General features: G+C 39.0%; 1 protein-coding gene across 4 annotated transcripts in view; it reads left to right on the top strand.

Moving 5' to 3' along the window:
• Window positions 1-17577, top strand: part of dnah9 (dynein, axonemal, heavy chain 9) — a 163734-nt gene that overhangs the window by 135618 nt on the left and 10539 nt on the right. For all 4 annotated transcript variants that reach the window (XM_008437720.3, XM_008437725.3, XM_008437726.3 and 1 more), the window contains 4 exons: window positions 5429-5656; window positions 10016-10207; window positions 10361-10552; window positions 14497-14667. In XM_008437720.3, coding sequence (XP_008435942.3) covers window positions 5429-5656; window positions 10016-10207; window positions 10361-10552; window positions 14497-14667 — 783 coding nt within the window. The remainder of the gene's footprint in view (window positions 1-5428; window positions 5657-10015; window positions 10208-10360; window positions 10553-14496; window positions 14668-17577) is intronic.

The following is a 17577-nucleotide window of genomic DNA, read 5'->3' as shown; positions in this document are numbered from 1 at the left end:
AACAAAATATTTTATGGTTTCTTGTGTGTGTGGTTTTTATTTCCGTTTTATTTATTGCTTTTGTTCTTTATTTTTGGATATTTCAAATATTTTCCATTTCCAATGTTAAGAGTTCCTTACAAAATGAAAATGTATTGCTCTTTGAGACGTTAAATTAGCATTTTTATGTTGCTAATATATTTAACATGGTCTCAAAACATTTAGCAATAAGGTATCGTTTATCGCAACGATTACTGGGTCAATTTATTGTCCAGCAAAAGTTATCGTGACAATCACAGAAGAAAAAAAACAAAGAAAAACTTTACTTAGTTACTTGATTCCAGTTATTAAACAGTGCAGTAAGCTCAGTTTATCATTCAAATTAGTTGAAAAGGTTCCTGTCTAAGAAAACCCAACAATTTTCATCTAATCGTGTCATTGACTTTACAGCAGTCTCTCATACCGAGCATGCATGTAGCGACAGTAAAGAAAAAAAACTCCCCTGTAACAAGAAGAAACCTCCAGCAGAACCAGAACCTGGCTCAGTACAAGCGGCTGGGTGCCTCAGCCGAACAGAGGTCTGAAAAGACAGAACAGAATGCACAAAAAGAAACAAATGTACTGATGTAGGAATATTTGTGATGGTCATGAAAGTGAAAGGTTAACAGCAGGAGAGGGAGAACAATTAGTTGATAAAATTTTCTCAGCTGATGCTTTTCCGAAAGAGAATGCCAGATCAGGCGTAGCTTCCATGTAGAGAAAAACAGTTCTTGCATGCTCATCTGGATGTCTGCTTCCCTCTACGGTTTGTCTGCGTAGAAAATTTTTCTTTGCTGCATTTTTTCCCTAACTGAATGGGTCGTTGTATTATACAGTAGAATATTTGAAGCTGCTGTGTCTGTTCTTCTCTTATCCGGAGGGCAAGGCGGGCTTTTGCATTTTAAGTGAAAACCTTGGAGGAATTCCAGTGGGACGTATCGACAGATATGAACCGCAGACCAGGCACGGTGGGACACCCTTTTCTTTTAATTCACACAGTTGGTAGAAACACACAGGGGAGAAAAAAAAGGGAACCAGTGTTGGGATGGCATCGCTGTCTTCTCGAAGACCCAGGATAGCAGACAAAAGTTGCGTAATTACCTTAGCATAAGAATGCCGATCGATTAGGATTAAGAAGGTCTCGTCCCCCTAGCAACAAACCTCCTACTCACTTTTTCATCGACTGTCTGTGGCTCTGCCTGCCAAGACATGACACTGAGTAAAAAAGAAGAAAGAAAAAAGGACTGGGAGGAGTTGTGTTCACGCTGAATTTTACCAACAACATATTCTCCGTCTTACCCGCCAATTCCACCATGTTGCTTTCCCTGTCTTGTAATATTTTATGCATCGACTTGCATCCTCTGCCTTTCCCACACTCTTCTGCTCTCATCGTCCACATTTTCTTCCGCCGCTGCATCAGTGGAAAGCCAGGTCAATGGCAGGTTCCCCCTTACTCGACAGGTAATTATACGTCTGAACAGCAGCTTCTGCTCAGATGGGGCTGAGAGAAGGAAATGCAGAAACTTTGAAGCAGCCCATCAGAAAGGTGGTGGGGGCAGATTGAGAGGCAATCAATCGGGCAGATTGGAGCTGAATATCCCACATTGGCCACGCAGTCGGGATGGAGTGGCCTCGACTTGGCATCCGTTTTGCACATTTAAAGCCTCCTGGCCATTTGAGGGAAAACGCCTCACTCCAGTGTCCTGTTGTCATTTCTTTTTCCTAGAGCCAGGTAGGTTCGATTGTATTTGGAAACAAAAATGTTTTGGAAATTCAAAATCACTCACTTATTTGAGGCTTTGATATAAAGTGGACCAATCTGTCTCTGCAACTGCCAGTCACCACAGCTGGCACTGCTGATTACTGCGGAAACTCTCCCATGTCGCCTCCTTAGGAACCTGCCACCAGCATCAGTCACAGTGACAAAAATAATCTTGAGAAAGAAAAAAAAAATATATATATATATATATAGAAATCCTAAGACCACTACTGTTCATGCACTTTCAAAAGCTTTATTTTATTGTGTGCTGGTAGACAAGACATACAGGGATTTGTAAAAGAAGGCAGCATATAGTGCATGTCCACTTGCTTTGCTAGGAACCACGGGAAAAATAGTTCTGTACCGCTCTGGAAATACTTTATGTATATAAACTTAACTTAACATTTCAGAGACAAACAGGTAGTCTGTGTCACATAGATCTTGTCGTCTATAAAATCAAGGAGGGGGTGGATCCCCAGTAGTAATTTGAGACGTGGTTCACACTGAACAGATTGCACTTCATCACAGAGTAGTACAAAACTATGAATACACTCATACCTAAGAACAGTTGTTGAGACTTTTTTTTTAATAACCTAACTAAGAATTGGTTTTAGAGTTTTTAGTTCCTGTGGGAGTAGAATTAAAGAATTGACCTCTTAAGCATTCATCCAAGCAACAAGAGGCAGGTCAAAGTTTTTTTTGTTTTGTTTTTTGCTTTATTAGACATTCAAACACACACAAACACCTGCACTGCAAAAACACAAAACCTTACCAAGCAGTTTTGGTCTAGTTTCTAGTTCAAATATCTCAGTATTTTCAGTACTTGTTCTTTTGACAGATTATTTAACACATAACAAGACATTTTTCCTATGTTGTAAGTTAATTTAACTGCATAGAGTAAGTACTTTTTCATCAGTATTAAGGGATTATTTACTTAAAACAAACATCTCAAGCTTTCTGAAAAGTTACTTTTAAGTTAGTTTGATTTATTTCAATTGTAATAAAATATTTGCACTAGAAACGAAACCAACATTACTTTGTAAGATGTTGTGTTTTTGCAGTGTAAGCCTCTTATTTGCATAGACCTAAAGTTATGTCATTTCCCTACACATTGAACTATTTGAAAAGACCTTCTTTCACATATAAGGATGTTCCTTTTGTTTTTGTATGCCCTGCATTTATAACCTAAACATTCACGCTGATTATTTCACAACATTAAACATTTCTAAACATTAAAATCCATGTCAAGACACCTACTGCAGCTGGATTCTCCACATTTGTGAATTTATTCTCAGCATGCTGAGCTGTCAGTGCCTTCATTGTGTCGGCGGAGCAGGTTTTATTTTATTTTTTATTCCCCCTCAGCCCTGTTTGCTGCTTTTCCTACGTCAGTGTGGAGTCTGAGAGACTCTGAGCTGCGGGGCCGCCTCGTCAGTGCAGGAGCCCAGCTGTGCAGCTGTCCTCGTCCGCGTCACTCCCCGACCAATTCCTCTGCGAAGGAGAAATATTGTGCGGTCGCCTGCGTGTGTTTCTGCTTGCTCGATGGAGACGCTTTTGGTGCAGTCCAACGTGCCATTGTGCCTTCCCTCGGGTCGCGCATGACAGCAATGCATCAAAGACCTTGCCAGTGGTGTGTTCTAATGGCTTTTAGATTCAACTCTCATATTATTATGTAAATAGAGGACTCCTTGATGTGGTATCATTGCAGCCATCGAAGAAGCTGGGAGGCCCTTATCGGGAAGACATTGAGGGAAGGAAGGAAAAAAAACCCTGAAGAACACGGCACCTGAAAGTTAATTAAAAAAACACAAAAAACAGGAGCGCTCTGCTGTCGTGTTTGTTTGTCTGTTGGCCTGTTGGTTCGTCTTTTTCTCCATTCCTCTCGTCTCCTCTCCCTGCAGCCACACGATGAATGCTTTCATTACAGTGACAAGTTCTCGGGCAGTCTCTCACTTCTACTGTTGGCTCGCTTTATAGCCAAACTATTTACATGCCGAGAGGAAGAGTTGTGCTGTGGCTTGATGAAAAAGCGTTTGAATTTAGACTTTTAATTTGTATACCGTTCATTACTCTCTAAGGCACCGGCAGGCGAGGAACAAACTTGCGTCCTTCTCTGTTCCCAACTCCTCCCAAACTTCTTCGTCAGTGGATTTACTTTACTTTTTCTCTTCCAAGTCCCGCAAAACTGACGTCCCAGCCCTCCCCTGTTGTTCCCTGTCATTCGTTAAAGAGTTCTTACTCCAGTCATCATAAGGAAGATTAAATACTGAGAGCAAAGGGAAATGAGAAAGTAAAGCGGCTTATGAATCAATGACTGCAGTTATTAGTGCTGTAATTAGATTTAGGGAGTGGGCAGTGCTGCGTGGTGAGACGTGTGGGGGGGCTGGGCACACTCCTTATCAGCCATCGGATATCCTGTTCTCGTCAGGACGGTTGAGATGGAAAATTGAAGTCGTCCGCAACTCGTGTAACACCGAGATGAATATGTATAAAGTCTTTAAAATCCTCCACTGGAAAACGGTCACTTCACTCTGTCAACCCAAAAAAAAGCGTTTCAGGCGCTATGTACCATTTAATTTAGTGCCACATCAAAGTCACAGTAAAGAACAGGAGATGTGTAGCGTTTTAATTGCTCCTTTTTTCTAGTTGTCATCACAGGACGGAATTATATTGGCAATTCCAGCTCTTTATTATGGCACTTTGTGTTATCCATTTAAGCACAGACATTTACAGAAAAGTCGAAGCGCAGTCAGAGTAGATTAGAGTCGAGAAGTGCACCGATCAGAAATTAGTGGCTGATTTGTGATCATTGGTTCATATTTTAACCGATTTGGTTTTCTCTTTAGGGACTAAGATAGAAGACATGAGAGCAGGAGTCGAAATGTTTCGTTTCCACACTTCCTAACCTGAATGGTCATTAATGTTTAGAAGGCCATGTTGCAAGGAGCACTGAGCATCTTATCTTAGCAACACAAGATGCGCAATAGTACAATTACTGCAGCAGTAAACATTAGGGCTGTTCTACAAAGGTCGACATTTTCCCTTGAAAATGCACCCAACATTTCTAAATCCACCATATTTTTTGTTATAAAAAATATAGATCTAATATAAATATAAAGCCTTCTGGCTTTGAACTGAACCTGAATGATAAAACGTAAAAACTTTGACAGTATAGCATTGGATTTCTGTTTTGTCTCTGATTTTTAACTGACTGTTGAACATCATATTGATACAGAAAATATCTAAGATTGAGTTTTATTTATTCAGCAACAGCTTCCACACCAAAGAGTGTTCAGAGTAAACAGATTGGAGTGAAGCTCTTAGTTTTTGACTGACAGATTTTGGTCACCAGCCAATTCAGTCATGCATCTCTTTAAAGTTAACTACGCTCTCTCAAAAGAAATAATTTAGCCCACCTACTACTTAGGCTGAACTTCATCTTTACCATCATTCACTCCACTTGACATAAGAACAAAACACTCTGTCTTTGATGTTGTTGTGCGCAGTGTGGCTACTGAATAATGAATAAGTGAATTTGTTATGGCATAGGCAAACCTTGCAATAAATTCCACTATTGAATAATAAATTGTCAAAAACTATTGAATTAAACTATTATTTTTGTACTTTTTTGCTTGTCTTCTCCTCTGTAAGAACATCCATCTGGTTGCTCGCTGGCTGGGCACCCTGGAGAAACTTCTCGAGCAGTTTGCCCAGGGAAGCCACGAGAACTTCCGAGTGTTTGTCAGCGCTGAGCCGTCCTCCACCCGCGACAGCCACTTCATCCCTCAGGGGATCCTGGAGAACTCCATCAAGATTACGAATGAACCACCTACCGGCATGCATGCCAACCTGCACAAAGCCCTGGACAACTTCAACCAGGTAACACTGTCAGGGATAGCAATGTGCTTGGTAATAATAAGCTTTACTTCAATGCTTATTACTAGATGATAGACAATAATGGATTTACGTGAACTAGAAATGTTTTAACAATCTAGCTGAGGTTTGATCAGTATAAATGCCAAAATGCATATCGATGAAAATAAATATCTACTAAACAACCCACAATGATAATCTCTGGTCAGTGAGCGTGACACAATGGTGTCAGTATGCCATCTTGTCCTTTTTGTGTTGTTTCTGATCAAGCTGTAGTCTAGTAAAAAGTAACATCTTAGTGGACCTTTACAAAACTCATCTATCAGTCTTTTCTTAACACCCACTTATCCTAGCAGGGTCATAGGCTGGTTCCTCCCCCCAGCCGTCACTGGGAAAGAGGTAGGGTACACGCTGGACATGTTGCCAGTCCACATGCTAAGGGTGTTTTCACACCTGATGGTCCGGTGGACTCTGTTCGACTCTGAGTTGAAAATTGCAACTTTTGTTACATTTTCAGCTGGTGCGGTTTGCTTTCATAACCTCACTGTGTCAAACAATCCAAAAACCTGTTCCCTCCCTTGCCTGTGGTGACGCTACACTGAAAGAAACACCAAAACCCTCAGAAGAAGACACCGAGCACAACTTCCTCCTTCAAACAATGCAAACAAAAATTAAGTGGTGTTAGATTTTAGCGATTGTAAGTTTTAGCTTACAATCGCCTTTTGTAAGATAGGCGATTTTGTCTTTGGCAAAAGACCACAAGCTGTTTCTCCCTACAGTATTAGACTCTTGTTTTACTTTTATTCACCCAAAATGTCATTCTTTATAGCCCACTTTCTGCTTTTGGAGCGCTCTCCAGTCTGTTTGCGTCCAAATATGAGTTTGAACCATATCAGAGTTTGCTGTACTTGAAAATACAGTCTCAATGCAAACAGACTTCATGAACCCAGGCATCAGTGCTTATAACCTTGACACCTCTCCAGACTCCTTTAAAAATAGTGAAATCAACATTACCACCTATAGGAATCTACAAAAATAATTGCCAGTGTTTTTAGTTATCCAGGATGTACATTTACTTCTTGTTACTCCAATACTTTTTAATTTTTTTTCTTTTAAATAGCAAAAATTCTGGGATGCGATTACTTACAACTGGTGGAGGCTTCTTCAATGTTTTAACTGTCTTGGGATGCAATTCATGCCTGAGTTTCATATTAATACCTCCAGACAATGCTCAGAGGAACTTATTAGCGCTTTGAGACAGACTTCCCTTTGACCAGAAATACTGTAGGGCTTTTAATATTGCAAGTTCTCATACCACTAGATCTCATTAAACCCCCGTATATATACATTTGACGTATATACTTGTCAAAAATATGTATGGATATTTATGGATCTACCCATTTGGATTATTAAACTATGCAAATAACAATAAAATAGAATACTTTCAATTACTACTTCCTCATTTTTTTAAATATTACACAAAAAGCTCTTTGCACAAGCCCTGCACACACGCACATGCATGCACACCCACACACACACACGCACACACACACACACACACACACACACACACGCACACACACACGTAAATTCTTGATTTTCTCCCATTTTTTGGAGCTTTTTTTACTATTTATTTAACTATATTTAGTTACTCTCATGGAGTTACGGTGACTAGGGAAGATATAGACCCAGAACACCAGATTTCCCAGAACAATACGAGTGCCCATTGCGTGGGATCAAAATATCTGAAGGCAGTTGTTTTTTATTTATTGTTGAAGAGGTTTTGTTCTTCTCTTAGTTCTGAGTCATAGCTGAGACTATACAATGTTCACTTTTATGAAGCTGCCAAATTATAATTGTTACAACAAACAAAAAGTACAGTCGTCTCCCGGCTGCTCAGTTTCCTGTGACCTACGCAGGGCATAAATATAGGTATTGCTGAAGTGAAAACTTGGTGTGGTGAAAACTGGCGGGGGCGGAAGGATTACCTGAGGACAGACGTCTGAACAAGGCCAATTTGCGGCTATGTTATCAGGGAAAAGCTAGACGATATTATGCTCCTGGTTCGTTCTGCGGGCTCCGTGGTTAGAATGGATCTGTGTGCCACAGTGGCCTCCTCAAGTGTTTCTCTACCTTATCAGTTCTTTGTCTGTATCTAAGCCTTACCATTACCTCAGTGCTTTGCTGCCAATGCATCTTCGCCCGCACCATTACCTGACCTCTCGGCTACGTCCCGATCCATTTCCACAATCCTTAGTTTGCTGATGTGTATCTTGCCTGATAAGTGCGACGTGTTTGTGAGCCCGGCCTTATGCAGAGGCATGGGGAGGTCTGCCGAGGTTAGGCTCAGAGAATATTCTGGTCATGTGTTGTCGGTGAGACTTAATCAATTGCCGCCTGACTCTGTTATGGACCACCCGCAAGGCCAAAGCCAGAGCTAAGCCAGAGAAATAACATTCTTTTTTCTTTGGTTTTTCTGCAATTCACTGACCTACCTCTTGTTACAGACCACTGTCAAAAAAAAGATATGACTTACATCACTAAAAGCTAAACCCTAGACAGTGCCTATGGATTTCCAATTCCTTATTGGTCTGTTCAGCTGATCATTCTTTGTGGGTAATCAGACACTAAACATGGTTAACTCTGGCAGTTCATTGATATGGAAATGTCCTTTCAGTTCGTGTTTGTGAATACAGGGTATGAGTGTGTGTGCGTGTTTGTACAAACAATCTTGCAGCATTTTGTTTCTCTCCAGTCCACAGGTCATGGATAGGGAGGTTATGCATCTCTTTCAGCTGGGTTGAGCAGAGGAGCGCCGTGCAGAATATTAACTAAACCTCAAACAACGACTGTGTGTGTGTGTGGCAGTAAGCCTGCACTCTACTTATTCACTCTATGTGCACATCGTAGCAGTCAGCTCCCCAGGGCACTGCAGCAGGGGGGAAATGTGGGGCCTTTACTGTGATACACAGCTTGCTACATGCTAAAGTAAAGAGACTCCACTCTTCTGGTTTCCATAGGGGTTGTTGGGATGCTTATTTAACCGACTCCCCTGCCCCTCTGGAGATTACAGTGCCATTTACGTTTCTTTTTTCTTTTTTCACTTTATTTGCCTGTCTAGAATAATGAGCCCAGGAGACAGTTGGAAGCTGAAAGCGCCTGACAAGTTGTGACAATTAAAAATGAATCTCATGCTTGGCTTTATTGCAATCCAGTCACCTTTTTGTCTCTGTGTTGCTGTGCTGCATCAGGGAAGATTTGACAAAATGAAACTGTTCACAGAGCCGTCTGCCACAACTCTGTACCTCTTACAATCGTGTGTGGAAACAATTGTTGGTAAGACTGCAATGTTGCATTCAGAGACTATACAATCTTTGTATAGTCTTGTTGTTGCTGTATCACTGTAAGGTATTATTATGAGCCCCTGATGTTGAGGTGGATGCAGGGTATCAAGCTGGATAAAACCTTGGTAGAAGACTGATTTGGAAGTAACAACTTAAATTGTGTGTTGAGTTGCCTTATTGAGTTGAGTTCATTTTAAATGGCATTTATACCTCATCTAACTGGTTAGGCTAATGGTTTGCCGGAAAGAAAGTAGTTCGTAAAGGCTTGTGCATTCTCCACAAGAACAGATAAATGTGTTCCTTTCCTCAAGGTTGCAGTCACAAGAACTAAGAGATATTTCCTACTTCACAATGGCTCAAATGTATATCTGGTGAGTCTTCATAGGTATAGGGTTTGTCACTGTAGTAGCCGTGGTCACTTCAGATTTCTGTTCAATCACACAATACTTGCTGGACATCACAAGAAAATTATGTTCTGCCGAGAACAAGCTGCAAGCATTCAAAACCAGTTGTCCAATGATAGAAATTCCTCTGTTCTTGCAAGGTATCGACAGGTTTTATAGTTTCACTCAGAAAACACAGCAAGAACAAGCTGCAAAAACAGAGTGAGGTCATTTGGTTCTTTCAGTCCTAGGAGGAAAAACAGATTTTGCTTTTATTTGGAGATATGTACACCTTGATAGTCTTTTTCAAAGTGTCATCATGACTGCTTTAAAAGGAGTTTGAATTTTTTTCAGTGTTTATATATCAAAATACTGTCAGCCAGGCCAACAAAGTCTTTGTTCTTCATGTCTGTCAACATAAAAAGGATATTCAAAAATGACTATTTTTCATTTGTCAAAAATGTTTCAAATGTGTATTAAAAAGTACTCATCTTTTTGTGGGGGACTTGTAGCCCTAACAGTAACTGGACTGAGTTTTGTGGAACTCAACTCTCTTACACGAAACATGTCTGCATGAAAATACTGTACTTTCTTGTGCCAAAAGGTCTCCTTCTGCGGTTTGTCCTTTGGTTTCCCAGGAGTCTCTGGACATGTGTGCACGGGAGAATGAGTTCAAAAGCATCTGGTTCTCCCTCTGCTACTTCCACGCGGTGGTCGCTGAGAGAAGAAAATTTGGTCCTCAAGGTTGGAACAGATCATATCCCTTTAACACCGGAGACCTGACCATTTCCATCAACGTCCTCTACAACTACCTGGAGGCCAATCTGAAGGTACATGCCCCCCCCTCCCCTCTCTTTTCTTTCCATTCTTGTGCAGGTGGATTGCAAAGAATACTGTTTGCAGTCTTAATTGGAAATGTGAACTCGTGTGACACCCCGAGGCGCTTTTGGCGGAGCAACATTGTCTCTCTTTGTAATCGCCAGGTGCCGTACGACGACCTGCGCTACCTGTTTGGTGAGATCATGTACGGGGGTCACATCACCGACGACTGGGATCGACATCTGTGTCGAACTTACCTGGAGGAGTTTATTAAGCCTGAGATGATGGAGGGGGAGTTATTTCTGGCGCCTGGTTTCCCCTTGCCTGGCAACATGGATTACAACAGCTACCACCAGGTGAGGGAAATGTTGCCACCAATTGGACAACATGAAACCATTTAGTAAAACCATTCCCACCACCAAAACCACAAGAAAGGAAAGGAAGAGAGAGTTTTGTGCAGTTGGATCAGACATTGTATTCTGGTAAGCGATCCAGAAGAAAGTTCAGGTCCCTCCACCTACTTGTTCCCAGGGGGCTTTTCTGTGCCTTCTGCAAATTAATGATCGCTTCAAACGGCTCTGACCGAGCAGCTATAATTAATAGGTCTTTCTCCATCATTCTTCCCTGGGCACTGTGTGGACGTATACAGTTCAATGCTAAATCAATACCAATAAAACTATGTGTGGGTCCCTGGGAAATTACAGATTGTAGTTTAGTTATATTAATATGTCTCAGAGAGTTGTTCTGTGGGTGGAAGAAGTTTCTCTGTTGGTATAAAGTAATCTATCCTAAAAGGCAAGATGCAACGCCTTTTATAAGTTCACAGTAAGACGATGCAGAAATGATATTTTGTCTAATTATTGTTGTAGTATTTTATAGACTGTAATTCAAGTACAAAAACAATAACATCAAATATTTTGATGATGTTGTTTCTGTACAAACATGTTTAACGAATGGTGACTGTGGCATTTTATTGCCGTCAGGCATTTAACCATTCATCTGAAATTTTGCTCATTTTTGTTTTCTTGTAAGAATCAATGGTGTTGATCAGACTTGGTGTTTGTCTGTGGTTCTATTGATAAACATCCAGTTAAAGTATTTTTTAAAAAAGTGAATGTGATTGATCAATGTGAGTTTACATTCAGAAGCAAAACTTTTTTTTTAAATTTTGCTTACAAGCTTTGGTTTCAGAGAGATAGAAAACTGCCTGCAATAACATCTGTACTCTAATGTTATTTCACCCAATTATAAAAACTGAATTACAAATCTTTCCATGAATACTGGAGTGTTTCCCCAAACCAAAAGTCTATTCTGCATTTGTTTTTCATTTAGATGTCAACAATATCTGCAATATAGTCGTCGTCGAATGCTTACAGGAGACAGACTTGGAAACAAACCAAAACAGTACAATAACGTATATAAAAATGAAACATTCAGCAAAGATTACTATTTAATTTAGCTTTGAGTGATTTCCACGTTCACTGTCCATTTCAAACCTTATATGTGTACTGTTGCTTATTTGTTTACCTGTCATTTATTTGTTTATTTTTTTGGACAATTATTAAGTGCTATCAAATACCAAGCTAATTTGCAATATCTACAAGGAAAAAAATGCACATTTTAATATACAATGTTTAAAATCAATAATGCCAGAGTTAAAACACTACTCATTAAAAGATAAACATTCAAAATTGAAAATTATTGTTCTCATCATGAAAACAAATGTTTGTTTTGATTGTATTTTAACATAATGCAGAACAATTTAAAATAAAAACAATGTATTGGAAGAGCCAAAAAAGAGTTTTTGTTAGTGTGTGGAGTAGATTTATGGATTGGATTGAATGATGAGTTTAAAAAAAAGTACAAATATAAACCTGCTTAAAAACGGTTTAAAATGGAGCTTATTGGGAAATATGTTGTATAAGATGAATGTTTCAGATGAATATTCAAATGTACAATTTTAATCAAATCTGAACCGAATTTAAGTAAAACTAACAAACTAGCTTAAACAAAATAAAGTATTTTTTTTATGCTGGTTCAAATAACATTTCTTGAAGTGTCCTTTGACTTTTAAACCTGCTTAGCCAACTTCTCTTTTCCTGCCCCTCACCTTCATTTATCACTGAACACAAACCCTAATTGACTAGATTAAATCAGCGGCGGTTAAAGTTTGTGTGTGCTGTGGCCCATGGTGATGTCATATGTGAGCAATAATCGGTTCAGATTCCTCCCATACGTTTTCCGGTGGAGCCAAAGAGGAGTGGGATGTTTGATTTGGATTTAATTTCCCCTTAGTCTGTGGACTGCTCAGTGAGCACATATAGATGTATTAAGTAGCTCTGGAGGGAAAAACTGCAGCTTTTTACTCTTCGGTGTCACAACACAGCCAGGCTGAGCCAGGAAGGAGTTTGACCGGAGACCCGGGGCTTTTAAATGCCCTCTGGGTACCAGAAGGCCATCACTTCCACTGTAACCATCCAGGTGGAATTTTCCACACATCCACCCGAAACATTTTTGTTCCTTCAACATTAAACACATGCTATCAGTAAAAGTTTGACAGGAAGGATTAAGGAGATCAAAGAAGCAACTATAAAGAGATCCTGTTCTAAAAGCCAGGTTCTTTCTAAAACTTTCATCCTGACATCAGAGGAACTTTTTTTTTTAATGCAGTTCACCAAATAAGCACTTTTTTATTTCTATTTGACTTTTATTTTGCACTCAGTTTAGAAGCATGTGTTTTCATTATGGAGTAGCAGATGCAAAATGCAGCATTTTCATCTTTTTTGTGTCGTCATCAACTGTTATCAGTTTAATTGTTTGAATAAAACTCCTTCAACTCTGTGGTTCTTCACTTCCTTTGTCAGCAGTTCTATTGAAGAAAAACCAGACATGAGATTTAAAAAGCTGCTTATCACATTATTGAATAAGTTGTCTTGCTGTGCTGCTCGGTGATGTGCAGACCTGTGAAAAAGTAAGAACAGAAGAAGAAAAGTATCAATTTCTATAAAAGCGGCAGCCCTTATAGATTACCTCTGATTTAGCTTTTTTTTTTTTTGTCGTTCACTCTGAAGGAATCTTGGCCAACTCTTCTTTGCAGCAATGTTTTAATGCAGCTACATTGAAGAGTTTTTTTGGCATAATCAATGTCTCTGAGATCATTCCGGGCTTTGAATAGACCACCTCAGAACTCCAATTTTGTTCCTTTTCTTTTGCCATGCAAAGGTCAAACTGTTGGTGAGCTTTGGATTATTGTCCTGTTGGCTGAATACAGAGTGACTGAGTCACTGAGAGCCAGATATTCTCCTTCAGTCTATTATCACCTGTAATAGTTCACCCTAACTTGTGTTGAAAATTGGTTAGATATAAATAGAATAGAGTAGAATTACATTACCATCACCCTATTTGCTGAAAGTTCTTCTTCTGTTAGTTAGTTAGTTCTATGCCTAATGCAGTTGGACGCACAAGTTCAAAAAATGGATACTAACCCAGTTCTTGGCAAATGTGAGACAAGCCTATGTATATATATATATATATATATAATATACATTTTTTGGTTGGTTGTGTTGTTGCCTTGGTATTCTCCAATGGACACCGATTTTTACCCACTGTCTTTCTTATTGTTGCTTCCGTGTTGTTCTGGGTTTTTTGACCTCCTGGATGAGTCACCAAGATGCTGTTTATGTAATTTTGTTTTTAAACTATCCCTTGTTCTCTCTGTTTTTTGATAGTCACTCACTGTCCCAAAATCTTCAAAGTGGGGCTACAATTCATTCTCCACTGATAGATTTCAATAGATTTATTTCTCTCCTCTTGTTGGATGTCTTCAGTTCTTGGCATAATATGCCACTTTTTTAAAGATATTTTTTATCTTATTTTAGATTTTCAAACTATTGCCATCAGACTAGCAGATTCATGGCATTTCTTGATTTTACAGATATAACAATAACCATGCTAGAGTTTGGGTAGGGAATATGACTTTCCAAACAATGTTATTAAGCAGCGTTTAATAACACTGTTGCATCATAAGCTTATGATTCATGATGCAACATGAGCGAAATCATATTTTTCACCTAACAGCAGAGAGATGCTAATGGTGTCTTTCCCCTAATAAGTGAAAGTCAAACAACTATCTTAAAACTATTTCTTTTGTGTTACTTAAGGTTCTTAACATTTGTTTCATGTTCCGAAACACTTACCTGACATAAAAAAAATCAAAAACGGATAAAATAGTCATTGTATACAAATGAGAACAGAACCATCTGTTTGATTCCATCTCTGTTTGTCATTTCTCCTTCATCAGTATGTCGACGGCACGCTGCCTGCAGAGTCACCGTATCTGTACGGCCTTCATCCCAACGCAGAGATCGGCGTCCTCACGCAGACGTCAGAGAAGCTTTTCCGCACCGTGCTGGAGATGCAGCCCAGAGATGGAGGAGTCGGAGAGGGAGGAGGAATGACGAGAGAGGAGAAGGTAAAAGTCCTTGAAACTCAATCTCGTGCAGAAATGAGAGAAAAATCGACTCGACGATTGCGCTTGAAGTTTGTTGCGTAGTCGACGATGGAATATCTGCTGGCTCGTTTGGTGTCTTTATATGCACAACTTTCAGCTACAGCTTTAGGTCAGCTTTGAAATGTATTTGGATTATTATCCTTATCAAGTTTCTTCCTGCCTGTCCTTCCTTCTTTTAACACTGAATTCTGTCCTTCCTTTTTTATTTTTTTACACTTTTCGAGACGTTCCACGTAAATGCCGACAGGTGCAATTACAAAATTTTATATAACAAATTCCGTCTCCTGTTCAGCATATCTCATTGCCCCCGCTCGGCACCAAACAAAATCTGAGCGTCTAGAATAAAAGAAAGACTTGCATATAAGGGTAACCCTTATTTAAAGATGATAACCTCCAGCAGCCTGTCAGCTGTTTGCCTTGCGTGAGGCTAACCATCTTACAAAACCCCCGGAGCACCGAATCTGAAATAGATGATGACAGAAGGTGACATTTTCTATGCTTCCTGCACAATGAATTGAAACTAATTTTCAAACCAACTGTTTGGGGCCTGGGAAAGCTCAAAGGGAGAATTGTACAGTGATGACATTTTCTGGTGTGTTTTCTGCTCGAATCCACCCTGAAATGAAGCTTATTTGAGTGTAAAAGTTGAAATAAATATTCTGTCACAGAGGCTGTGGGGTTACATAGGGGCTTCGTAAAGAGACTGTCACTTTGTTAATAATAACAAAGAAGGGTCTTGGTTGCCTGACCGTTCTCTTTGTTGAAGTCATTACATTTGCTGCTGTGGGCTGTAAAATAATGTGATGGTTCTCTGTATTTCTGGGGATTTTTTTGCTAGTGGATGATGATTTTATTCTCAAACAATATATTATGATTTTTCCAAAATTCCATCTCACATTTAGATTTGCAGATGTAAGAGGTGGAGCAGAAAAATGTCAAAAAAATAAAGGATTACAACTCTCTGAGGATGTTCGGTTAGTTATTTTGCCTTTGTCTTTGCAGCTTTTATTCAACTTAAAAAAACTGAATATCATGAATAAACCTTTTTTCAAATCAAGTATGGTGAAAAAAATGGTGGAATGATAAACTAAGACAAAAGAAATCCAATTAGTATGATTAGTGGCTCTGTTCTGTCGTCTTTCTGACAACTTGAATTCTCCAAATTTAAGCAAAACTTAAGCTAGTTAGAGAAGCATTTGTTTTAGAGTCTAAGATCTGTGCACTCAAACAAAGACATAATTCTTCATTAGAGTAGTTAACACTGGACGTTTGTAGGATCATTTTTCTTTGATTTCCAACATAAATTATCAGTTGGATTCAGACTGTTTCCTGGCTACATTACTGAGTGAATTTCTTTCTCTCTCATAAACAGAAATTATGTCTGTCTTTGCTTGGTTGTCAGTTGCATTATTCTGCCTATACACTCATCAAAGTATAGCATATTTGCCTTGTATTTACATTTTGTAGGAAGTTGACCTTAACCCTTACATGCATGAATTATGATCCTTTGTGTCAGGATTTTATTTTCTATTTTTAAGGCATCAAAAAGGTATGGAAAAAAAAAATATATATATAATTAAATTTTTTCAGGTGATCAATTGTAATTTTCTCCAAATACAAAGTTGTTATTTGAAAAATACATCAGTAGTATTGTTCTTTAGGGGTTATCTGATGTGGTTTTTTTACCTGCAGGAGTCGTCTACAGTAGAAGGAGGGACCGGGTCGGTCGGCATGCTTTTTTGTCTGTCGGCCATATTGGATTTAACAAAAATAATTTCTTGCATTTGCAGCTTATGGCCAGTAGTTGATGGTGTATTTTATGATGCATTGGTGTCCACTTGAGTGGTCTGTGTGCATTTATAACATAAAAATTCACAAGAAGCACAAGAGAAGTGGCTTTTAGATAGCTGTCCACTGTAGTGACCACTATGCATGAGAGAGTTAAGTTATGTAATGCTTACTCCACCATTTTAAATGGTCAAATGTAAAATGGCCAGTACTTGTCTTTATCAAGGCTAGAGGACTCTAAAGCTCTTCACTCTACATGCAGTCATCAAGTTGAGCCAAGTTCCCTACTGCAAAAATGTTTGTCACTGCAAAAAAAATAATCGAAGTAACTGCGACCCTTGTGTTCATGCTGACGTATTTATAGTAGTTATAGATTCTTGACATCAAACATAAAACAGTCTCATAGGTCAATACAGACTGACTCATAACTGTATGTATGCCATAATAATTTCTAAATGTTAATGATTTCTTGTTCTTTTCCCTCATTATTGAGACTATTGACTGAACTTGCTGTAGTCCACACATGTTCTAGTTTGGATCTTAACTAGATTTTCTTCATCTGTAACTTATGACTTGGGTCCTTTTTCAGACAACGGCGAAGTGTCGACAAATTGAGAAACCGAATGACTGTCCCAGTCTTTTGTAAATCTTTAGTTTTCTTTCTTAGATCTCCATCATGTTCTTTGAAGTTTATATGTGAGTTTATCCAGTCAGTGAAGCAACCAGTCATGAACTCTTACAAGTTAACCAGCCTTAACCTGGTGAAGTTCAGAAACATCAGAACTAAGTGAACACAGGTTTTAGGATGGATGGAGACGATTAACAATAAATTCAATCTAGTTCACCCAGTTTTTGCCTTTATATATATATATATATATATATAGTTGAAGCTGTTTAATCTGAAAAGAAAAAAATATATATTTAAATTAACCATTAAAGCCTCCTGATGAATGTAAATCATCCCAGAGATGGGCAAACCTTAATCTCACACAGCGACTGTATTGTCAGCTTTGACTCACTCGCTCTGTGTCAGTATAATTATGGACCAGACTTGGATATAAAACTAATAAAGAACGTGGTCAG

This window comes from Poecilia reticulata, chromosome 19 (genome assembly GCF_904066995.2).
Source record: "Poecilia reticulata chromosome 19, P_reticulata-male-v2, whole genome shotgun sequence".
In the NCBI taxonomy this organism is placed as follows: domain Eukaryota; kingdom Metazoa; phylum Chordata; class Actinopteri; order Cyprinodontiformes; family Poeciliidae; genus Poecilia; species Poecilia reticulata.
The sequence above is the reverse complement of the archived record's forward strand: the minus strand, read 5'-3'. Positions and strand labels throughout refer to the sequence as shown.